Here is a 23,739-nt window from a genome sequence, read left to right as displayed (position 1 = left end):
ATGGGATCAGCCCACATCGGGCTCCCTGCTCGGCGGGAGCCTGCTTCTCCCTCTACCTCTGTGGTTCCCCCAGCTTGTGCTCTCTCTCTCACACACACAAATAAATAAATTAAATCTTTAAAAAAAAAAAAAAGTTTGCATTCCGGCAAGTCTGTAACGAGAAAGCAGATTAGTGGTTGCCAGGGGCTGGGGGCCAGGATGGGGTTTCTTTGGGGTGATGAAAATGTTCCAGAACTAGGGAATGGTGACCGTTGCACCCCACTGGGAATGTACTAAATGCCATTAATGGTGAATTTTATGTCGCTCATATTTTATAATTTTTTAAGTAATAAATAATGAGCCGTTACACCCCCTCACCCCAAAATGAGATGAAGTGTGGCAACTTCATGGAGCTCAACCTAACATAATTTTTTAATTAATTAATTTTTTTAAGAGATTTTCTTTTTAAGTAATCTCCACCCCCAATGTGGGCTCGAACCCACAACCTCGAGATCAAGAGTCACATGCTCCACCGACTGAGCCAGCCAGGCGCCCCCAACCTAACACAATTATAGAAACCTGAAAGGGTAAATGAATGCCCAAGATGGGGAAACAAGTCCCTTTTGGACAATGTATATTATTATGTGATATCTGATGCACGGGAAAGAGTGTAGGTAACATCAGTGTAAGCTGATCAGTAAAAGAACAAGGACTAAATATTTTAGTTTTTGCTGGCCAAGAGGTCACTCGAGGTTTCTGTCACAGCTACTCAGTCTGCCTTGGTGGAATGAAAGTAGGCACAGACTGAATGGCCACAGCTGTGTTCCAATAAAACTTTATTTACAAAAACAAGCAGTGGGCCGGATTTAGCCCCAGGCTGGAGTTTGCCGACCCCCGATCTAGATCAAGGACTCTGAAGCGTTGAAATTACAGACTCGTAGAATCACAAGCTATTAGGTCCAAGGGATCCGACAGTGGGAGTCACAGACTATTTGAATCATAGGATTCTAGAACCTGGGAGTGTTAGACATATGGAGCTCCCGCTGTTGGATGTTATAGAAAGGGAAATTTGTAGATGGTCTGGACATTAGTGAAGGAGTCCTAGCCCTCTGCTGTCCAGTATGGTAGCCGCTGGCCCCAGGAGGCTCCTGGGCATTTGGAATGTGGTGCATCTGAGATGCTGTGAGTGGAAAATACACTCCAGATTTCAAAAATGGGTAGGAAAAAGCAATGTGAGATCTCTTGATAACTTTTTATATTGATCACCTAATGAAATGAAAATATTTTAAATATATTTGGTTCAGGGGCGCCTGGGTGGCTCAATTGGTTAAGCGACTGCTTTTGGCTCAGGTCATGATCCTGGAGTCCCGGGATCGAGTCCCGCATCGGGCTCCCTGCTCAGCAGGGAGCCTGCTTCTCCCTCTGACCCTCCCCCCTCTCATGTACTCGCTCGCTCTCATTCTCTCTCTCTCAAATAAATAAATAAAATCTTTAAAAAAAAAAATTAGGGCGCCTGGGTGGCTCAGTCGGTTAGGCGACTGCCTTCGGCTCAGGTCGTGATCCTGGAGTCCTGGGATCGAGTCCCACATCGGGCTCCCTGCTCGGCGGGGAGTCTGCTTCCCCCTCTGACCCTCCTCCCTCTCATGCTCTCTGTCTCTCATTCTCTCTCTCTCAAATAAATAAATAAAATCTAAAAAAAATAAAATAAAATAAAATAATTAAAAAAAAATAAATATATTTGGTTCAATAAAATATATCACCCAAATTTGTGTTATCTGATTCTTTTGGTTGCTCTTTGCTTGTCCCTTGCTTAGCTGCTGGAAAATGTAAGCTCCCGTATGTGGCTCACATCGTATTCCTATCAGACAAGGCGAAATCTGGAGTAATACCCTCCTGGAGGCCAGAAGTGTGGTGCCCGGGGAAGGTCACGTGACATGGATGCGGGGGAGGAGGCTCTGACCCAAGCCCTGGGGAGCCTGGTCTGAGGCATAGGTGGGTGTGTGGGTGACAGGGGACTTCGTGGTGGGGAGTGGGGTGGGACAGGGAATGGACACGGGCAACTCAGCCAAACCCAGTCATCCACTTCCTTTTCCCACCACTTCCTCTTCAGGACTTGTTGACCCAGCAGATCCCCCAAGCCCCAAGATTTGGCAACGGCCTGGCCCTTCAGCCCACTTCCTTCCCAGGCAGGGCTACTCAACACCTCAGAGAAGCCACCTGGATCCCCACTCGCCGGCCTCCAAGTGTTTCTAGAAGACCAGGGGGGCCCAGCTCTTGTTTTTTTTTGTTTTGTTTTGTTTTTTAAAGATTTTATTCATTTCATTTGACAGAGAAAGACCCAACGAGAGAGGGAACACAAACAGGGAGTGGGAGAGGGAGAAGCAGACTCCCTGTCTAGCAGGGAGCCCGATGCGGGACTCGATCCCGGGACTCCAGGATCATGACCTGAGCCGAAGGCAGTCGCTTAACCAACTGAGCCACCCAGGCGCCCACGGGGCTCAGCTCTTGGAACAGCATCTCCTTCCCAAACCAGAGCAAGGGAAAGACCTCACTGCCTGCAGCCCACTCCCCAAACCAGGAAAGCTAGCATCTGACCAGGAACAGAGATAGAGAGAGGGGGGTGGGGGGAGGGGGGATAGAGGAGGAAGTCAAGAAGGACTTCCTGGAGGAGGCAGCACCCTGAAAGAAGGTATAATAGGGACAGGGATGATCGGGGCACCTGGGATGATCGGGGTACCTGGGATGATCGGGGCACCTGGGATGATCGGGGTACCTGGGTGGCTCAGTCAGTTAAGCATCTGCCTTCAGCTCAGGTCATGATTCCAGGATCCTGGGATGGAGTTCCGCATCAGGCTCCCTGCTCAGCGGAGAGCCTGCTTCTCCCTCTCCCTCTGCCTGACACTCCCCCTGCTTGTGTTCTGTCAAATAAATAAATAAAATCTTAAAAAAAAAAAAAAAGAATAAGGACAGGGATGATCTTTTAAAAACAGGTCGGCAGGGGCGCCTGGGTGGCTCAGTTGGTTAAGCAACTGCCTTCGACTCAGGTCATGATCCTGGAGTCCCGGGATCGAGTCCCACATCAGGCTCCCTGCTCAGTGGGGAGTCTGCTTCTCCCTCTGATCCTCCCTGTCTCATGCTCTCTGTCTCCCATTCTCTCTCTCAGATAAATAAATAAAATCTTTAAATAAAAAATAAATAAAAATAAAAACAGGTCGGCAGCCAGAAGACCAGACAGGAAGCAAGGTAGAGACCCAAGTCTGGGAAGAGGGGGGAGCTTCTACTTGGAAGGGTGTCGTGTGGGAAGAGGGTGGCCTCCAGCCTGGGTCCCAGGCACAGGCTTGGTGACTTCGTGGACAGTAGGGCTTCCCTGGGATGGGGATTTGAGGGGAGGGGAAGGCTTGGGAGAACATGACAAGGTCAGTTTGAGTGAGGTCAGTGGGTGCTGAGGCCACATCCTCCAGAGAGCTGTGAAGGTATCGGGTGAAGCTGTAAATGTGGGCAGCATGCTGGAGAGAGAGAACTCCAGAAAGCCAACATTTAAGGGCCGAGGAAGAAACTCTACTGATTGGAGGTGGTAGGAAAGGGTCGTAGAGAGAGGACGCCCAGCTGTGGGAAGAGGGTGGGGAGGGATGTTGGCTGTCTAGCTAGAAAGGACATCCAAGATCCCAAGGGGCTTCCGGGGTGGTACCAGGCGCCTCCCCCCACCAACCTGAGGCTTAGGTCTCCCCAAAGACTGTGGTGCCTGAGGATCTATCCAGGTATCAACATTTACTACCAAAACCACACACAGCCCCTTCTAGAAGCCCAGCAGAGCACCTGTCCTCTGTGCTCAGACAGTGTCTTTATTTTTTTTAACTTATTTATTTACTTGAGAGAGAGAGAGAGAGCACACACACACACACACACACACACACATGAGTGGGGGGGAGGGGCAGAGGGAGAAGGAGAGAGAGAATCTCAAGCACACTCCGTGCTGAGCTGGGAGCCCGACATGGGGCTCCATCCAAGGACCCCGGGATCATGACCCAAGCCAAAATCAAGAGTCTGATGCTCAACCAACTGAGCCACCCAGGCACCCCCAGACCGTGTCTAAATAAAAGTTGTACCCAGGCAGACGCAACCATACTGTAGTAACAGGATCCAACGACATTGGCCACAATCGTGCAAGATCCCAGCCCAGCACTGCAGGCTGTTCCCTGGGCTCAGCCTGCTCTTGCAAAGATGGAGGACAAGGCTATACCCACGTTGTCCACTTTGGAGGCCACCAGCCCTGCGTGGCTCCTGAGCACTTGAAATGGGCCAGTCTGAATTGAGACGTGCTGTGTGTAACATACACACAAGATTTTGAAGACTTGGGGGCGCCTGGGTGGCTCAGTCAGGTAAGCAGCTGACTCTTGATTTCAGCTCAGGTCACGATCTCAGGGTTGAGATTGAGCCCTGAGTCGGGCTCCCTGCTGAGAATGAAGCCTGCTTAAGATTCTCTCCCTCTCTCTCTTCCTCTGCCCCCCTCCCCCCACTCACCTGCACTCTCTCTCTAAAATAAATAAATAGATCTTTAAAAAAAAGATGGGCATCTGGGCGGCTCAGTCGGTTAAGCGTCAGACTTGATTTTGGCTCAGGTCATGATCTCAGGGTTGTGAGATCGAGCCCCATGACGGGCTCTGTGCTCAGTGAGGAGTCCGTTTGAGATTCTCTCCCTCTCTCCCTGCCTTTCCCCCTGCTCGCACTCTCTCTCTCTAAAATAAATAAATAAAATCATTAAAAATATATTTTGGTTATATTAAGTTAGGGAAAATATAGTATTGACTATATTAATATTTTATATATTAAATATGGTTATATAATAATATAATAAAATATATTAATAGCATTATACTATATTATATAGTATTAATATTTTAATATAAATTTTTTATATTATGTAATAGTTATGTTTTATATTATCTAATTGTAAATATAATTTTAAATAACATAATTATGTAACTGTTATTCATACAATATATAACTGTATAGTATATAATACTCATATGATATATCATTCATATAATTGTTTTTTTTTTTTAAAGATTTTATTTATTTGACAGAGAGAGATACAGCGAGAGAGGGAACACAAGCAGGGGGAGTGGGAGAGGGAGAAGCAGGCTTCCCGCTGAGCAGGGAGCCCGATGCGGGGCCCGATCCCAGGACCCTGGGACCATGACCCGAGCCGAAGGCAGACGCTTAACGACTGAGCCACCCAGGCGCCCCTATCATTCATATAATTGTTAACATAACATATTTTATCGTAAAATACATCACTATTATTTCATCTGTTTCTTTTAAATTTTTAAAGTTCATTAATTTATTTAAGTTATCTCCACACCCAACGTAGGGCTAGAACTCACAAGCCCGAGATCAAAGAGTCTCACGTTCCACCAACTGAGTCAGCCAGGTGCCCCTGGTTCTCCTTAATTTTTTAGTGTGACAACTAGTAAATTGAAAACTACCACGCGGCTCACATCATATTTCTGTTGGACGGTGCTGGTCTGTATAATATTTCTAGCCAATCCACACACAAGCACGCACACACAAAATACCAAACAGACATGTTTTAAAGTCATTTATAAATAACACAACGTTACAATGCTTATTTTTTTTAATTTTCATTATTCAAGTGCTGCAGACTAGTTTTCTCTTCTTTAAGATTTATTTATTTATTTTAGAGAGAGCATGCATGAGCAGGGGGAAGAGCAGTGGGGGAGGGAGAGAGAATCTTAAGCAGACTCCACGATGTGTTCAGACAGCCCCTCCTCCCAAAGCAGGGCTCAATCCCAGGACCCTGAGATCATGACCTGAGCCGAAATCAAGTCGGCTGCTTAACCGACTGAGCCACCCAGGGCCCTCAGACTAGTTTTTTGTTTTTTGGGTTTTTTTTAAGTCAAAAGGTTACATGATTGATAGAGCATTCCTTGAAAGGGCAAATTTGGAGAGTGGAATCATGGTTGCCAGGGGTCCAGGACAGGGCTGGGAGCGTGGAGGGACGTGAGGGTGACTGACAAAGGGCATCATCAGGGATCCTAGTGGGGATGAAAATGTCCTGCCCCTCGAGTGTATCAATGTCAACATCCTAGTCGTGATCTTATAACGTCATTTTGCAAGAGGTTCCCATAGTGAAGCAGATCAAGGGCATACAAGATCCCTCTGTATCATTACTTACAACTGCATGTGAATCTACAGTGATAGCAAAATTAAAAGTTTCTTTCTAAAAAAAAAAAAAGTTTTTCTTTTCTTTTTTTTTTTTTTGAGAAGTGCACACAAAAAAGCAGTTTGTAACAAAGTAAAAAGTCAAATTTCCCTGTGACCATCTTCCCCCCACCAGGTGCCCAACCAATGTTTTCCAACCCCTCCCAGCACGCCTTCCTCAACACCTGCTTTTCACCAGAACCCTGTAACATCTTTTTACGTCATTACATCATGCATTTTCTCAAAACCCAATTAAGTAACACTTTAACTCTCTGCTTGTCTTTAAATCAGCTCACTTAGAAAAGCTTAGCCAGTGAATTTTGCTTTGTCCTTGACAAGAATACCTTTTGAGAGGCTCCTTTCCCCAGCTCTCTGTAAAATAAATACATCACTATTGTTTAAAGGTTAGACTGTTTCCATTTGTCTGTTTTCTCTGTATCCAATGTGTTCTATTCACCGACTCCCCCTGCACCCAGCAGACAGACAGGGCGCCCTTTGGGGGTGCTCCAGGGTAATACCAGTTTCTGCTTGTTTTCCAAAGCCCTTGGATGGAAAGAAAAGTTGAGGCTCCCTAGAGGGACCCGTTCATCCTGAAAGCGAGGGAGGACCAGTCTGGAAAAGATGGAAAGGAATGGAGGAGGGTTCACTCAAACATCAGCACCCAAGGGCTGGGGTCAGAGAGGCCAAGAGCAAAGGGACAGGTGGGAAAGGGGGAGCACTGAGCAGACGGTGGCCGGAAGACCCTCCCCTCACACCGCATGGTTCTTCACGGCTGGGGTGTCCACCGTGGAGAGGGTGAAGGACCTGCTCTCCCTGCCCACAGACTCCTCGGTCAGCACCTGCCGGAGCGTGGCCGGGAGGGACTTGAGGAAGCGGGTGTGGAATCCCTGGGCTGCCACCACGTAGATGATGGGGTTTATACAGCAGTTGATGTAAGCGAAGGCCACACACAGGGAGTCCAAACTGGACACGGAGGTGAAGATTTCCGAGTTCCTGTGGAACAAGGCCAGCATCATCCCCGTCACCTGGTAGGGCAGCCAGAAGACGAAGAAGCTCGTCACCACCGCCACCACCACCTTGAGCGTCTTGGTGGAGCGGGTGGCGCTGCGGCTCCAGGTCCGGATCAGGAGGAAGGTGTAACAGATGCTGAGCGTCACCAGCGGCCACAGGAAGCCTATGACCAGCCGCAGGATGGCCACGCCCCTCTCCACCGGGAACCCACTGGGGCCGTAGTCCAGGCCGCAGATCAGCCTGAAGGGAAAGTGCTCCGTGCGCACCCGGCGGAAAAGGAAGGAGGGGATGGTCAGCAGCAGGGCCACGCCCCAGGCCACGCCGCAGGCCACCCAGGCCACCCACGCCCCTCGGTAGTTCTGGCACCAGATGGGGTTAAACACCAGCAGAAAGCGGTCGGCGCTGATGACGGCCAGGAGCAAGATGCTGGCGTACATGTTGAGCAGGATGAGAGAGGGCAGGATGCAGCAGGCAGCGCTGCCGAAGGGCCAGTGGCCATACTGAACGATGGAGGCAAACAAGATGGGCAGTGCCAGGCAGGACAGGAGATCGGCCACTGCCAGGTTGAGAAACCAGATGGCATTGATGGTCCGCCGCACCTCGTAGCCCGTCACCCAGACCACCAGGGTGTTGCCTGGCACTCCCACCAGGAAGACGATGGTGAAGATTACCAGGGCAATCGTGTTGGAAACAGACAGCTGGGGGGCGCTGGGAGACTCATCCACAGGCATGTTGGGGTCCAGGGTGGCAGTCCCATAGTCCGGGTACTCCAGGGTGCTGTAATACGCGGAGGCCTGGGTGGAATCAGAGAGGCAAGAGGAGGATGAGTCTGCAGACAGGTGCCAGGGGCCCGTCGGAGCTCCGTGGCTGGAAGCCCCAGGTTCCTCCCCAGGAAAAGGGGGGTGTTAAGGACTGAGAGGCAGCTAGGGTGTCATACCACTTATAAGAGTGGAGTCTCCGGGCCACCCTGTCGCCTCCCCGTGAAGTCCCTGGACATCCCTATGATCCAGCAACCAAATGGTTAAAACGCAGTCCTGCTGCAACGTTGTAGTCACTGTCCATTGTGACTGGCCGGTACACAGGACACACTGCTTCTTAGCTATTTTTAATGTCATCGACAAACTGAGATGATATTACTGGGTAGTTTCCCCACGGCCACCCACCACCACCATCACCCGCTTTTGCTGCCTCCCACCCACTGAGGCAGCTCCGTGCTCCGTCTGGCAGGGGCTCCCCAGAGAAGGCAGTGGCTCAGCAGGGCCTCACATACTGGGGCACAACATTTAAGTGAGGGGAAAGGGGGAACCAAAGAAACTCAGGGGCGCCTGGGTGGCTCAGTCGTTAAGCGTCTGCCTTCGGCTCAGGTCATGATCCCGGGGTCCTGGGATCGAGCCCCGCATCGGGATCCCTGCTCTGCGGGGAGTCCGCTTCTCCCTCTCACTCTCCCTCTGTGCTCTCTCTCTCAAATAAATCAATAAAATCTTGGGAAACAAAAAGAATGATGGGGACATGTCAAAAGGACACGAGAGCCTGGCAGGGACCCCTAGTCAAAATTGAGCCAATTTGAGTATATAATAATGATGATGATGATGATGATGATGTTATGGAATGAAACACATTAATATATAAAGATTTATGAGTTCAAAATGATAATAAAAACAAGCAAACCCATTGGTCACTTTTTTTCCAGAAAGGGAACAAATCAAGCATTTATCCTGCCATTTCGCACAGGGTACATTTCAGGGAAAGCAAGAGTCAATGTGGGAAAGTCTTCCTTTAAAGAAAAATGTAAGAATAATACCTGCAGCTGGAATTACAGAATTCAGGAAATAATGGGTCTGGATGGTGGCCATCAACATCTGATAAAACCCTCGGGTGAAAGACCGCTGGGAACTTTACAATAAACAGGCTGGGCTCATACCCCAAACCGGCTAATCAACCTCAGCATCCGGAGAAGAGAGACAATCGGACATTCTGTTCTATGTGATGTGATGCTTTAGAAAGGACACAGCCCCACCTATGAGTAATTCTTGCAAATGAACAAATGTGAGTCTAATCAAGGTTCTAGATCAAAAACTACCAGTCTTGGTGCACCTGGGTGACTCAGTCGGTTGAGTCTCGGTTTTGGCTCGGGTGGTGATCCCAGGGTCATGGGATTGAGCCCCATGTTGGGCTCTGTGCTGGGCGTGGAGCCTGCTTGGGATTCTCTCTCTCCCTCTGCCCCTCCCCCCACTCTCGTGTGCTCACTCTCTCTCTCAAAACGAAACAAAACAGAACTACCAGTCCACAGGAAAAGCAGGGGAGAGAGGAACATGATAAAAAACACCACAGGGACAAAATCAGATCACAGGAAACTCTACAGGACGAATGGTCTGTTTATTACCACAAATAAATGGCATTGTTAAAAAAAAAAAAAAAAGAAGGAAAGGAAATTGTCATTGATTAAAAGAGACTTAGGGGGGGCGCCTGGGTGGCTCAGTCGATGAGCATCTGCTTTCGGCTCGGGTCATGATCCCAGGGTCCTGGGATCGAGCCCTGCATCAGGCTCCCTGCTCCACGGGAAGCCTGCTTCTCCCTCTCCCATTCCCCCTGCTTGTGTTCCCTCTCTCACTGTCTCTCTCTCTGTGTCAAATAAATAAATAAAATCTTAAAAAAAAAAATAAAAGAGATTTAGGGGCATATCAAGCAAAGGTAATACAGAGACCTCATTTGGATCCTGATTGGAAGACTCAACTGCAAAATCAGACATTTTTGAGACAATCTGGGACACTCAAAAATGGAGTGGGTATTTGGGGTGCCTGGGTGGCTCAGTTGGTTAAGCCACTGCCTTCGGCTCAGGTCATGATCCTGGAGTCCTGGGATCGAGTCCCACATCGGGCTCCCTGCTTGGCGGGAAGTCTGCTTCTCCCTCTGACCCTCCCCCCTCTCATGTGCTTTCTCTCTCTCTCAAATAAATAAATAAAATTTAAAAAAAAAAATGGAGTGGGTATTTGACAACAGTAAGGAATCGGTGCTAATTTTATTAAGGATGATGTGGTTTTGTGTTTATGTTTTTAAAAAAGGATAAAGATACATAGCCAGCAAAATAGGATGTCTTGGATTTGCTTTAAAACACTCCAGCAATGAAGCGTGCCTGGCTGGCTGGCTCAGTCGGTACAGCATGCAACGCTTGATCTCAGGGTTGTAAGCTTGAGCCCCACGATGGGTGTGGAGATTACTTTAAAAATTTTTTTAAAGCCTTTTTTTTCTTTTTTAGAGAAAGAGTGTGCACGCATGCATGCATGTGAGCAGGAGGTGGGGGGGAGGGGCAGAGAGAGAGAGAGAGAAGCCCAAGCAGGCTGCACACCCAGCCCGGAGCCCTACATGGGGCTGGATCTCACGACCCTGTGATTATGACCTGAGCCGAAATCAAGAGTCTGACGCTTAACTGACTGAGCCACCCAGGCATGCCACCCCCCCAAATTTAAAGATCTTTAAAAAAAAATTTTTTTTTCAAAAAAACACTCCAGCAAAAGAAATCGCTGGGAGGCAGGAGACAGGAAGGGAGGGGAGGACTGTGGGTGACTAAGAACAGCAAAACATGGATAACTGTTGAAGCAGGGTCATGGGTACACTAGGGTTCACAGTATCATTCTCTCTACTTCTGTGTGTTTGAAATTTTCCATAATAAGACAAAATAAAGAGTAGAGGGGTCCTGAGCACTTCTTCCCAAGCTGAGCTGCTGAGAATACCATGCCCCCCTAAGAAAGAAAGTGTCTGTGAGTCGCAGTTGAGCTGGAGAAAGCATTATAGGCAAATCCGTGCCCCAGAGGCACCAGACACAGCAGGAAAATCCCCCTGGAATGATTGTACAGAAGCATCCAGGATTTAGACAGCACTTATCATGTGCCAGACATAGCATTAGCTCTTCCGGTCCTGGCCACGCCCCCTAAAAGTTGGTGCCATTAATGTGCCCATTTTCTTGATGAGGACACGGAGGCACAGGAAAGTAAAGTAGCCTGTTCTAGGTCATGTGGTTAGGAATTCAAACCTATATAGGCTAGCACGCAAACCCCGGGCAGGCTGCCCCTGACCATTTCCAAGAGGGGCTGTGGACGGAGGAAGAAACTTCGGTGGTGAGCTCCGTGGCCCTTGGAGCTAGCCCATCCCTGAAGGCCACTTTGTCACCAACCCAGGGAAAGGAGACAGAGAGGAAGAGACATGGCTGCTACAGAAATCTCCAGAGCTGGACATTTAGCACACCTGGATTTGCAGGCTTTGGTTCATACCCACCGAAAACACCCACCTTGTGGATTATATAAGATGACCAGTGTTTGGACCCCCAGCCAGCCGAGTGCCTGGCACTCAGTATGGGGACAAGAAAGGGCAGCCAATATGACCATTATTTCTTGGTGTTATGATGATTGAAGAGCTCAGATCTTTCCCTGAACCACTCTTTATTTCTCAGTCCCTTTATGTTGCCAGAAGGCGGGCCAGGCTGGTGGCCCTGGGGTCCTTGCTGGGGGACCTATATCAGGGATTACATCATTATTCAAAGGGAAAGTGTCAATGTCAGCTGAGATGGGGATGAGCAGGGTGTGGTAGGTCCACGCCATAAAATAGGATTCAGCCCCAAAAGAACGAGGTGGGCCACGGTGTAGGTATCTTCTGGGGGTGATGATGATGTTCTGGAAACAGAGCTCAGGGCTGCATGACAGAGCGAATGTGCTACAAACACCACTGCGTTGTACAGTTTAAAATGGTGAATTAATTATCTGTTATGTGAATTTTACTTAATTAAAAAAAAAAACCACACGCCAGCTTCATGAAGCCAAGGGAAGGGTGAGGGATTGTTCCTCGCGAACGGGGACCACACAGGCAGGACAACCAAATGCCATGTGACATGCTGGGCTGGAGTCCAGAGCAGGAAAAACCCATTTGCCGCAAAGGGCATATTCGAACAACTGAGCAAGTTTGCTCAATCTGTAGCCCAGACAATAATATTGCACCAAATGTTACATTTCCCAACAATGATAATTGTGCTCTGCTCATGTCGGTGATGGTTAATTGGTCTTGAGAAATGAACACTAAGGTATTTGAGGGCCAAAGGGCATGACGCCTACCACTTACTCTCAAATTGTTCAGAAAAAAAGATGATAGATATATAGATCGATAGATTGATGATAGATAGGCAAATGATTGACTGATAAAGCAAATTTGGAGAATCTGGGTAAAAACTATACTATATGGGAGTTCTTTGTATTATTCTTGTAATTTTTCTGTAAGTGTGAAATTTTTTCAAAAGAGAAAGTTCAAATTGTTGAAATATTTCTATTGGTAAATAGCCCCTGCTGGGAGCCTTACCCCTACCATCCCCCACCCCCACCTCCCCTGCCTCCAGCACCCTGGCTTCTTCCCATTTTCTTCTGGGACCCACCCACCCCAATCCCCATGCTCCAGTTACTAAAGGGTTAATGCCAGGCACAGCAGGAGGCCCCAGGCCCCCCCCTTTCCCGCCCCCCCACCCCCTTAGGCACCTTAGGGTCTGCTCAGTATTGTGTGTCTGCCCTGGACCCCTAACATGAAGCTTTTGCCCGAGTGACTCAGACTCCAAAGGGGAGCATCGGTCCCCACACCCTGTTCTCATGCTCCCTACTCCTCTCATCAGCTGACAAAGCTCCTTCCTGGCATGAGCTCATGAGGCCCTTTTCCCTTCCCTGACTTCATGAGGGCAGGGAAAAAAAAAAAATGCTGATTCTAACACCCTGCCGCTTTCAGGATCCTCCCAGTGCAAGTGGCTTAAAAAGTTTCACCCTTGGGCGCCTGGGTGGCTCAATTGGTTAAGCGACTGCCTTCGGCTCAGGTCATGATCCTGGAGTCCCGGGATCGAGTCCTGCATCGGGCTCCCTGCTCGGCAGGGAGTCTGCTTCTCCCTCTGACCCTCCTCCCTCCCATGTGCTCTCTCTCTCATTCTCTCTCTGAGATAAATAAAATCTTTAAAGGGCGCCTGGGTGGCTCAGTCGGTTAAGCGACTGCCTTCGGCTCAGGTCATGATCCTGGAGTCCCGGGATCGAGTCCCGCATCGGGCTCCCTGCTCGGCAGGGAGTCTGCTTCTCCCTCTGACCCTCCTCCCTCCCATGCTCTCTCTATCTCAGTCTCTCTCTCAAATAAATAAATAAAATCTTAAAAAAAAAAAAAGTTTCACCCTTGCAGCGTCCCTACAAAGATGGGAAATAACCAGAGTGTCCAGCACGAGGTGACTAGCCGGCTAAATGACGGATGACACATCCAGAACAACAGAACGCTACGCAACTATCTGAAAGAATGAGGTATTGATGCACTGATGTGGAAGGAGCTCCAAGATCTAGGGGGGCAGCTAGAAAGCAAGGACCAGGGGCGCCTGGCTGGCTTAGTGGGTGCAGCGTGCAACTCTTGATCTTGGGGGTTGTGGGTCCGAGCCCCACTTTGGGTGTAGAGCTTACTTAAGAACAAAAATATATATTTTTTAAATAAAATAAAATAAAATAAAATCTTAAAAAAATAATAAGAAAAAGCAAGGACCAAATGGTGCATAAAGCAGGCTACCGGCAAAAGACTCTCTTCCTCTCCCTCTTCCTCCTCCCCTCCTGTGTATCTCTGTCTCTGCTTCTAGCCTGTACCTGTCTCTCTCTCTCTCTCTCCAGAGCAGCTCTAGAGGCAGAGAGAGGAAGCTTGTACCAGTGGTTGGCCCTGGGGAGGGGGAAGGGAGGGAGGGAGGAGGAGGGGCTGGGCAGTCGGGGGGGTGGGGGGCAGGCACTGGAAGGAAGCATTTCACCGTATGTATTTTTGTTCCTCTTGTATGAGAAACCACACCAGTGAGTGCACTGTCCATTCCAAGAAACAGACATTATACAGCAAATACAAAAGAATTTGTGGTTCCACAGTTCTAGGCAGAATTCTTCACGGCACTAATGTTAATCAACTGGGGACCCTGACACACCTGGCATTTGCCCGTGGGGGTGCTGCGGTCTACGAGGAGGGACGAATGAACCCCCAAGTGGTGAGGACTGAGTGTTTGATGGAGGGCACAGCCCGGTGCGGGGTGTGGACGGGCTGCAGCCCCATCCGATAGAGCGTTCTGCGCCTGTCCTTGGTGGTGGCCACCAGCCACATGTGGTTGCTGGGTGAGGGAAAGGTGGCCGACGTGTCTGAGGACCTGCATTTTTAATTTGGGCGGTTTAATTAAATTTCAATAACCACACGCGGCTGGTGGCTGCCCAGTCGGACAAGGCAGGTCTGGGGCTATGAAGGGACCAGACACTGTTCTAAGCCCTTCCCAGGTGTTAGTTCATTAATTAACCAATAACAGTATTTAAGTCCCCAACAACCAGAAGCGTGGGATACTATTGCTCCTAACTTCACAGGCCCAGGTTTTTTTTCCCCAAGATTTTATTTTTAAGTAACCTCTACCCCCAACGTGGGGCTCGAACCCATGACCCCACGATCAAGAGCCACACACTCTACCAACTGAGCCACCCAGGCGCCCGTGATGGGCCCATTTTAAGAGCCCTTGTCTATTGTGGACAGGAAGAGCTCCAGAGCAGAATCTGGGAAGAAGAGGAGAGTGGAACTGTTCAGGTGACGTGAGTGACAGGGTGGTGGCCCTGAGGAGACATGCACGGATCAGAGAACGGGGTGAAGGAGAGGACACAGTACTTACAAGAATAGCAATCACCTTCGTCAAGCTCTGTTCTCAGCCCTTTGCCTGCATTAGCTCATTGAATCCAAGAACAACCCTCTGAGAGTTGTTCCTATTGCAACCTCCATTTCACAGATGGGAAAACTGAGGCTCCTCTTAGAGTTTAAGGGAGCTTCCCGAGTCCTCCTTGCAGGTAGCAAGTGGCAGAGGTAGGAGAGAATTTCTGAGAGCTCGAGCCCTCTCTGAGTGGCTTCCAGGTCTACGGTACTGTGGGGGGTGGGGGGAGAATGCGTTCAAAGACAAAGCCACAGGTGAGAGCCAGGGAATGTGCTACCCACCAGAAAATGAAAGGAGGTCAGCGTGGCCGGCAGGTGGCCAAGACGAGGTTGGAAGATCCACCCATGCCATGTTCATGCTCAAGAATTTGTATCTTGGGCGCCTGGGTGGCTCAGTTGGTTGAGCGACTGCCTTCGGCTCAGGTCATGATCCTGGAGTCCCGGGGTCGAGACCCGCATCGGGCTCCCTGCTCAGTGGGGGGTCTGCTTCTCCCTCTGACCCTTCCCCTCTCATGCTCTCTGTCTCTCATTCTCTCTCTCGCAAATAAAAAATAAATAAAAATAAAAATAAAAAAGAATTTGTATCTTATCCTTGGGTCATGGGGAGCCATGGGCGGTGCTTGAGCTGCAGAGGGGCTAGGTTAGTTTCAGTTTAGAAAGATCCCTCTGGTCGCTGAAAGAAGGTGAGATGAGAGGCAGCAGGAACAGAGAGCAGCTGAGGAGGAGCTCCAGGCCACTGAAGATGGGAGCACAGATGGGGCGTTGGGGGGTCATGGCCGAGAGAAGGAAGCCAAGTAGAAGGATTTGAAAGCACCGAGGAGAGGCATGATAAGGACACAGTCATGCAGCTGGTGCGCCGTAAACTCTGCCCCAGGCCCTAGCCTCCCTTGCCTGGCTTCCGGTAGGGGACCCTTCCATCCCTCCTGATCCTTCCAGTAAGGGAAGTCCTGCCAACCATGCCCCCCTTAAAGTGGAAAAAACAGGTTCCCTTAGGGACGCTGTCAGAGCCAGTAAATACACAGGAGGCAAGGTGGGCTTCCCCCTGCCCCGAACATCCCCCTCTCCATTCTTACAAGCACACAACATCTTTAAATAATCCACCCACAGAACCACATGGAGCCACAGAGGTTACATCCTCGGAGAAATGGGATATGAGAGTGAGGGTGGGCATCTCAACTCCCATTGATTTTCTTGAATTGCACGACGTCTGTGACCCCACGACATGCACAGTTTTTAAACCCCGCGAAAAACACAAGCCTCCAGGTCCTTGGAGGATGCAGTGAACTGCCTCGCAGGTTGGCAAAAAAAAAAAAAGAGTTTGATGGGCAGGTGAGGGTGCGGGCGGACACTCTCTGTAGGTGGGAATTATAAGCTGGTATAACTTGTGGCAAGATCCGTTAAAAGAAAAATGCCCGTGGACTCAGCCTTTGCAGTTCTGGAAACCCAGACTTGGGCCAAAGATGTAACTTTGGTTTTAAAGGCAAAATATGGGAAACAACTAAGATTCGCCATTGAGAGTGGATGGACCAGCCCAGTAGACTATAAAGAAAGAAGGAATTCCCTTGAAATACTCAGGGATGATAACAGTATCTTCCTCATAGATGTAAATGCAAAGAGCATAGCACAGGGCCTGGCATGCAGTAAGCGCTCAATAAATACTGGTTAATGATACTCTACATTAGTCATGAAAAAAAAAAAGCAAGATGCAGGCTAATGTGTAGAATGTACTTCTATTTGCAGGGGGGAGAAAGGATAGACAAGTCACATGCATTGAGCACCAACTGTATCCCCGTAAGAGCTTTCTGTATATTATTTAGTTCTCTCAATGAGCCTATGATGTAGGTTCTAATTCTGTAGGATTGTTATCCCCATCCTCAAGGTAAAGAGAAGGAAGCCCAGATAAGATGAGTCCTTTTCTAGGCTTCCTGTGACACACGAGAAGCAGAATTTGAAGCTTATTTCAATTTGACCCCCTTGCCAAACTACCCCCTACTTCATTCCCTGCACCTCTGTCCTTGAGTACCTGTAGACTGATTCCGGAAGGATCCAACACACACTGGTGCCTACAGTTGCCTCTGAGGGCCGTAGCAAGGAGTCCGAGGCGCTGGGCTGGGCAAGGGAGAGTGACTATTCACTGAATACCCTTTGGTATTTGGGACCATTTTATGGAAAGGAAAAGAAGGCGAAGCCAATAGTTGGTTTCTCAAAGTCCAGCTGGTCCTCGTCAGGTCTCAAAAGTGGGATGAGGCAATGTCAAGCCCCTCCCTGGTCAGCTAATGTGTCCTCCATTTCCCCTTTCACCCAGATGAAGCAAGATGAGAACGTCTAGCGCGGCAGGTACCAAATCACAGCCCTGCCTCTCTCTAACCCAGCCCTGGGGGCACAGGTGTGCATGAGGTGGGGAAGGGGGGCCCTCCCTGGGCCTGGAGACAGTCTCCCTCTGACACCCACAGAATCCATGAGACAGGCTGGGTCAACCACGAACCGCTGAAGGACCCGGGCCATTTCTGCTCCTGCCTGGGCCTCGGTTTCCCTGTCTCTACAATACAGAACATCTGAAAGTCCAGGTGGATCGCTATCTTTCTTCCAAGCTGGCTCTTTGCAGCCTCCCAGCCTTCGCTCCTGCTGTTCCCACTGCTGAAAGACCTCTCCTGGATCCCTCCACTTGAGGATGAGTGTCATCTAATCAGACCCAACACATGGGTTTCCTGCCCTGGCGACCTTTCGGATCCCAGCCTAGGGCATCGAGGCACCTATAATCCCATGACAATCTTCCTTCTTAGCTGCATCCCAGCCCCGGAGAGTCTGAGATGAGGGTCAGGGGAGCAGGGAGGAGATGGAGGACAGAGAGAGGAAGAAGGAAAGGGAGAAAGAGTACAAAGGGGAGAGGTGGAAGGGGGAGAGAGACCCAGCAAGGAAAGGAGGTGTCCGAGCCCACGATCCCTCTGAGGAACTCACCATGTTCAGGTCTCCCAAGATCCCCGCTGATCAAAGGTCCTTCCTGCCCACAGACTGTGTTTTTTAAGCCCCAAGGGAGGGTGCAGATCACAGGGAGGAAATGACCAGGCTTTCCCCTCTGGGGCTCTCATTGGTCTGCACACTGGGCACCCCGTCTGGGGCTGCTTCTGTGGGCCACTCACCCAGAGAGCTCTGGACACCTCCTTCCAGTCAGAGGAGGGAGGCTGGGCTTGCAAAACTGAGGAAGTCCCTCGCCTGACAAGGGTGCGATCCAGATAAAAGAGCCCCCTGCCCTGTTCTAGGCTCAGCCCCTCTCTTGGCCTCAGTTTGCCCATTTGGGACCTTCTAAAAGCTGCAGAAAAAGCTCAGAGGTCCAACTGCTCAAATTCCCCCTGGGGGTTCTGGGGCACAGGGATGGTGAGCTCCAGCCTCCCAGCCAGTTTGCTTGGAGGCCCAGAAAGGCCAAGCAGGTCTGTGGAGGTGGTCCAGGACTTGGGGACTGTTACATCCTCCTGCCTTGGGTTTGGAAGGTGGCAAACCAACCCAGGACGGAAGTCTGAAATCGAGATGACGCAGGGCTGCTCTCTCCACTCCCCAGAGGCGCTAGCAGGGAATCGGTTCCTGCTTCTTCTAGCTTCTGGTGACTGCTAGCATTCCTTGGTTGGTGGCCGTCACTCCAATCTCTGCCTCTGTGGTCACACCTCCTTCTCTCCTACTGTGGATTGCAAACTCCCATCTGCCTCTCCCATATAAGCCCTTGTGATTACATTTAAGATCCCTCTGGATAATCCAGGATAACCTCCCATTTCTTTTTTTTTTTTTTTTTTAAGATTTTATTTATTTGACAGAGAGAGACACAGCGAGAGAGGGAACACAGCAGGGGGAGTGGGAGAGGGAGAAGCAGGCTTCCTGCAGAGCGGGGAGCCCGATGTGGGGCTCGATCCCAGGACCCTGGGATCATGACCTGAGCTGAAGACAGACGCTTAACGACTGAGCCACCCAGGTGCCCCGATAACCTCCCATTTCAAGATCCTTAAGTGCAAAGTCCCTTTTGCTAATATGAGGTCATGCCACGGGTTCTAGGAATTCGGATATGGACATCATTGGGAACCTTTCTGAGCCTACCTCGATGAGTGTGGTTGTGATGATGAGCACAGAGACAGGCTCACTTTCCCTATGTTCTTTTTTCTTAAAGATTTTATTTATTTATTTGACACAGAGAGAGAGAGAGAGAGAGAACACAAGCAGGGGGAGGGGCAGAGAGAGAGGGAGAAGCAGATTCCCCGTGGAGCCCGGAACCCGATGCAGGACTCAATCCCAGGACCCTGGGATCATGACCTGAGCTGAAGGCAGGCGCTTAACGACTGAGCCACCCAAGCGCCCCTTTCCTGTGCTCTTCGGCAGCTCTGGAATATAGCACCCAGGTCTTTCCTCCACAAATAACATTTTGCTAGAGCAGCCTTCAACCTTGTAAATATCTAGCTTTCTTTTCATGGCAAAGGTAATCCATGAGCACTGCAAACATTTGAACAATGCAGAAATGCACTGCTCCTACCAAAAAAAATTTTTTTCTTTAAGTGACAAGTTTCCACTCCATCCTTCTGAAACTCCTATGGAGTTTGGAGTGTGTTCAGCTATACTTTTACAAGCGTGGTATTTGTGTTTGGGGACGGACACGTGGGTGCACTATGTTTAGCAAGTTTTAGTTGCACTGAATTGAAGCCATGTGTGGGGTCTACAGGGACTGAGCAAGAATTTGGAAGGTCGGGGGCGCCTGGGTGGCTCAGATGGTTAAGCGTCTGCCTTCGGCTCAGGTCGTGATCCCAGAGTCCTGGGATCGAGTCCCGCATCGGGCTCCCTGCTCCGCGGGAAGTCTGCTTCTCCCTCTGCCTCTCTCTCTCTCTGTCTCTCATGAATAAATAAATAAAATCTTTAATAAAAAAAAAAAGAATTTGGAAGGTCGGTTTATGAGGGTTTGGTGCTGGTTGGGAGGAGGTGTTGTTACACACTCTGACCTCAAGGGGGCGCGGGGGCTGAGGGAGGCTCAGGAAGCCAGGTCACACCTCCTTGATGTTTTTTAGGATTTTGGACCAAAGTTGTGTATTGCCTTAAATTACAGGTTCTTTTTTTTTTTTTAAGACGTTATTTATTTATTTGAAAGAGAGAGTGAGCACGAGTTGGGGGGAGAGGCAGAGGCAGAGGGAGAAGCAGACTCCCTGCTGAGCAGGGAGAGTGACCAGGGGCTCAATCCCAGGACCCTGAGATCATGACCTGAGCGGAAGGCAGCCGCTTAACCCATTGAGCCACCCAGGTGCCCCAAATCACAGGTTCTTAACGTTTTCTATGCTTTAGACCCTTGGTGAAGTTATGAACTTCTCAGATTTTTTTTTTTTAAACTTATTTTGATGTAATTTCCAACTTAAATTGGAAGTGGCAAGGAGAGTAAAAGCAACTCCGGTATGCCCTTCACCCAGACTTACTCATTGTTGCATTTGCCCCTGGTGCTTCCTTTAGTATGCTCCCACTATATGCTTGGGGGGCAGGGGGGGCGACAGGTAATCAATCAGGTTCTCTAGAAGAACAGAACCAACAGGATAAAGAGGGATGCCTGGCTGCCTCAGCTGGTTAAGCACCGACTCTTGATTTCGGCTCAGGTCATGATATCAGGGTCATGGGATCGGGCCCTGCATCAGGGGGTCCGTGCTCAGCGAGGAATCTGCTGGAGATTCTCTCTCTCTGCTCCTCTCCTCTCTCTTTCAAATAAAAATAAATAAGTAAATAAAATTTTTTTTAAAAACTAAATAAATAAATAAAATTTAAAAACTAAGAGGCATGCCTGGGTGGCTCAGTCAGTTGAGCGGCTGACTCTTGATTTCCACTCAGGTCATGGTCCCAGGGTCATGAGACGGAGCCCTGCATCCAGCTCCTTGCTCAGTGGGGACTCTGCTGGAGACTTTCTCTCTCCCTCTCTCCTCCTCCCCCCTGCTTTTTCTCTCTAAAATAAATCAACCTCGGGGCACCTGGGTGGCTCAGTCGGTTAAGCGACTGCCTTCGGCTCAGGTCATGATCCTGGAGTCCCAGGATCGAGTCCCGCATCGGGCTCCCTGCTCGGCGGGGAGCCTGCTTCTCCCTCTGACCCTCCCCCCCTCTCATGTGCTCTCTGTCTCTCTCATTCTCTCTGTCTCAAATAAATAAATAAAATCTTTAAAAAAATAAAATAAATCAACCTCAAAAAAAAAAAAAGGATAAAGGAACGGGGTGGGGGGAGGGAGGAGGGGGAAGGATATTTGTCTTAAGAAACTGGCTCATGGGGGCTCCTGGGTGGCTCAGTCAGTGGGCGTCTGCTTTCGGCTCAGGTCATGATCCCAGGGTCCTGGGATCGAATCTCGCTTCAGGCTCCCTGCTCTGCGGGGAGCCTGCTTCTCCCTCTCCCCCTGCTTGTGTTCCCTCTCTCGCTGTGTCTCTCTCTGTCAAATAAATAAATAAAATCTTTAAAAAAAAAAAAAAGGAAGGAAGAGAAAGAAAGAAAGAAAGAAAGAAAGAAAGAAAGAAAGAAAGAAAGAAAGAAAGAAAGAAAGAAAGAAAGAAAAAGAAACTGGCTCATGCAATTGTGGGGGCTGGGAAGCCTTGGGAAACTGACGCAGAAGGTCTACATTTATATCTATATATCTCTATTTTTGCATTTTCCTCCAGAATCACTTGAGAGTAAGCTGGAAACCCCGAGCCTCTTTAGCACAGGGCAAGCAGGAAATGTACTGCGGATACCATCCTCAGTCCTCGTCCAAATCTCACCAGTTGTTCCGATAAGTGCTCTTATCACTTTTGCTTTCCAAATCATGTTTTTGTAACTACACTGAAAAACACCTTTTGTCCATTTCAACAGCATAATAAATCTTAGCTAGAAACCTGTTTATTCAATCATGTCCCTATTGGTGGAATTAGGTGGTTTCCAGCACTTTTGTTCATACCAGTGACACACCATCATACACTACCTTGGTGCTTGTGTAAAAGCATTTTTTTAAAGATTTTACTTATTATTTATTTGCGAGCGAGCGAGAGAGAGAATGTGCAGGGGGGAGGGACAGAGGGAGGGGAGAAGCAGACCCTCGGCTGAGCAGGACCCTGGGATCATGACCTGACCGAAATCAAGAGAGGGATTCTTTTTTTTTTTTAAGATTTTATTTATTTGACAGAGAGAGAGATAGCGAGAGAGGGAACACAAGCAGGGGGAGTGGGAGAGGGAGAAGCAGGCTCCCCGCTGAGCAGGGAGCCCGATGCGGGGCTCGATCCCAGGACTCCGGGATCATGACCTGAGCCGAAGGCAGACGCTTAACGACTGAGCCACCCAGGCGCCCCCATACAAGCATTTCTCGCACATAACTCTCCACAAGTGGAACTGGGGCAGAGTGGGTGTACGTCATCCCCAATGTTGGTGTCTCTCCCTCCTCAAGACCCAGACCCATGCTGTTGGCTACACCAGACACATGTGCCTACTGAGTAACTGAAATGTGGTGCATACAAACTGGGATGTGCCTTGAGTGTAACCCACACCCCAGATTTCAGACTTACTGCAAAAAAAAAAAAAAAAAAAGACTGTAAAAGATCTCAGTAATTTTTATACTGTATTGTAACAATATAATATAAATATATAATATCAAGATCATTATGACTAGAATATAATAATATGTCATTAATATCATTGGCCTAATTCGAATATATAATAATTATATTATTGAGCGTGTTACTATTATTATTTCATCTGTTTCTTTTTACTTTTCTTTTTTTCTTTTTTTAAGTAAGCTCTAGGGATGCCTGGGTGGGTCGGTTGGTTGAGCATCTGCCTTTGGCTCAGGTCATGATCCCAGGGTCCTGGGATCAAGTCCCACATCAGGCTCCCCGTGCAGCGGGAAGCCTGCAGAACCCTCTCCCTCTGCCTGCCACTTCCCCTGCTTGTGTGCTCTGTCAAATCAATAAATAAAAGTCTTAAAACAACAACAACAACAACAACAAGAAATCTAGCAGAGGAAAATATGTGAGAGAAGGATGGGCCAATGAATTTCTTCCATTATTAAATCAGACAACTGTGAGATGCAGGAACAGCCCACAAGGTTGCCCTGACTTCTGAGTCTAGAAACAGTTGTGCTCATAGTTACAGTTTATTACATGCAAAGGATAGAGACTATAATCAGCCAAGGGAAGAGACGCAGGGGGCAGAGACCAGGAGAGCTCTGTACTCAAGAGTTTCCACTTGTCCTCCCCCCACAGAGATGCGGACAGCTCTTTGTTGGCCACAGCGTGAGACGAAACAGATGGAGCATCGCCTACTAGGACGCTCACCCAGGCTTTGATGTCTAGTCTTTGCTGGGGCTTGGTCCGGTAGACCTGGTTGGTCACCACTGTGGCTGATCTCGGTCTTCAGACCCTCTGGTGGCCTAGTTGATTGATGCCACGTGACACAAAGCCCCCACCTTAAATCCCATTATTAGACTATCTGGAGTAGCCCAAGGCTCCAGGTAAACCAAGACACTGTTATCAGGCAGGACATTCATTCCAAGAGCTGCAGTTATCTCCCAGGAGCTGAGGAAAAGCCAGAACTCTCTTTGGACAAGGGTAAATTTTTTACTACATATCAACCAATCATAATGAGAGAGTTTTTAGGCGTTAAAAGTTACTTACATAGGGATGCCTGGGTGGCTCAGTCGGTGAAGCATCTGCCTTCAGCTCAGGTCATGATCCCAGATCAAGTCCCCCGTCGGGCTTCTTGCTCAGCGAGGAGCCTGCTTCTCCCTCTTCCTCTGTTGCTCCCTCTGCTTGTGCTCTCTCTATGAAAAATAAATAAAAATTTTTTTTTAAGTT

The 23,739-nt window shown here is 49.0% G+C and overlaps 1 protein-coding gene across 1 annotated transcript; it reads right to left on the bottom strand.

Moving 5' to 3' along the window:
• Positions 1 to 6,628: 6,628 nt before the first annotated feature.
• Positions 6,629 to 18,028, bottom strand: C5AR1 (complement C5a receptor 1). Its single transcript, XM_034986859.1, has 2 exons — positions 17,884 to 18,028; positions 6,629 to 8,006 (listed from the first exon to the last, which is right to left on the bottom strand). The coding sequence occupies exons 1-2, from the start codon at positions 17,884 to 17,886 to the stop codon at positions 6,951 to 6,953; spliced, it is 1,059 nt and encodes a 352-aa protein (XP_034842750.1). The 5' UTR covers positions 17,887 to 18,028; the 3' UTR covers positions 6,629 to 6,950.
• Positions 18,029 to 23,739: the final 5,711 nt, after the last annotated feature.

Source organism: Mirounga leonina, unplaced genomic scaffold (genome assembly GCF_011800145.1).
Source record: "Mirounga leonina isolate KUSES-001 unplaced genomic scaffold, KU_Mleo_1.0 Mir_376, whole genome shotgun sequence".
Taxonomy (NCBI): domain Eukaryota; kingdom Metazoa; phylum Chordata; class Mammalia; order Carnivora; family Phocidae; genus Mirounga; species Mirounga leonina.
This window is presented reverse-complemented; position numbering and strand designations above follow the sequence as displayed.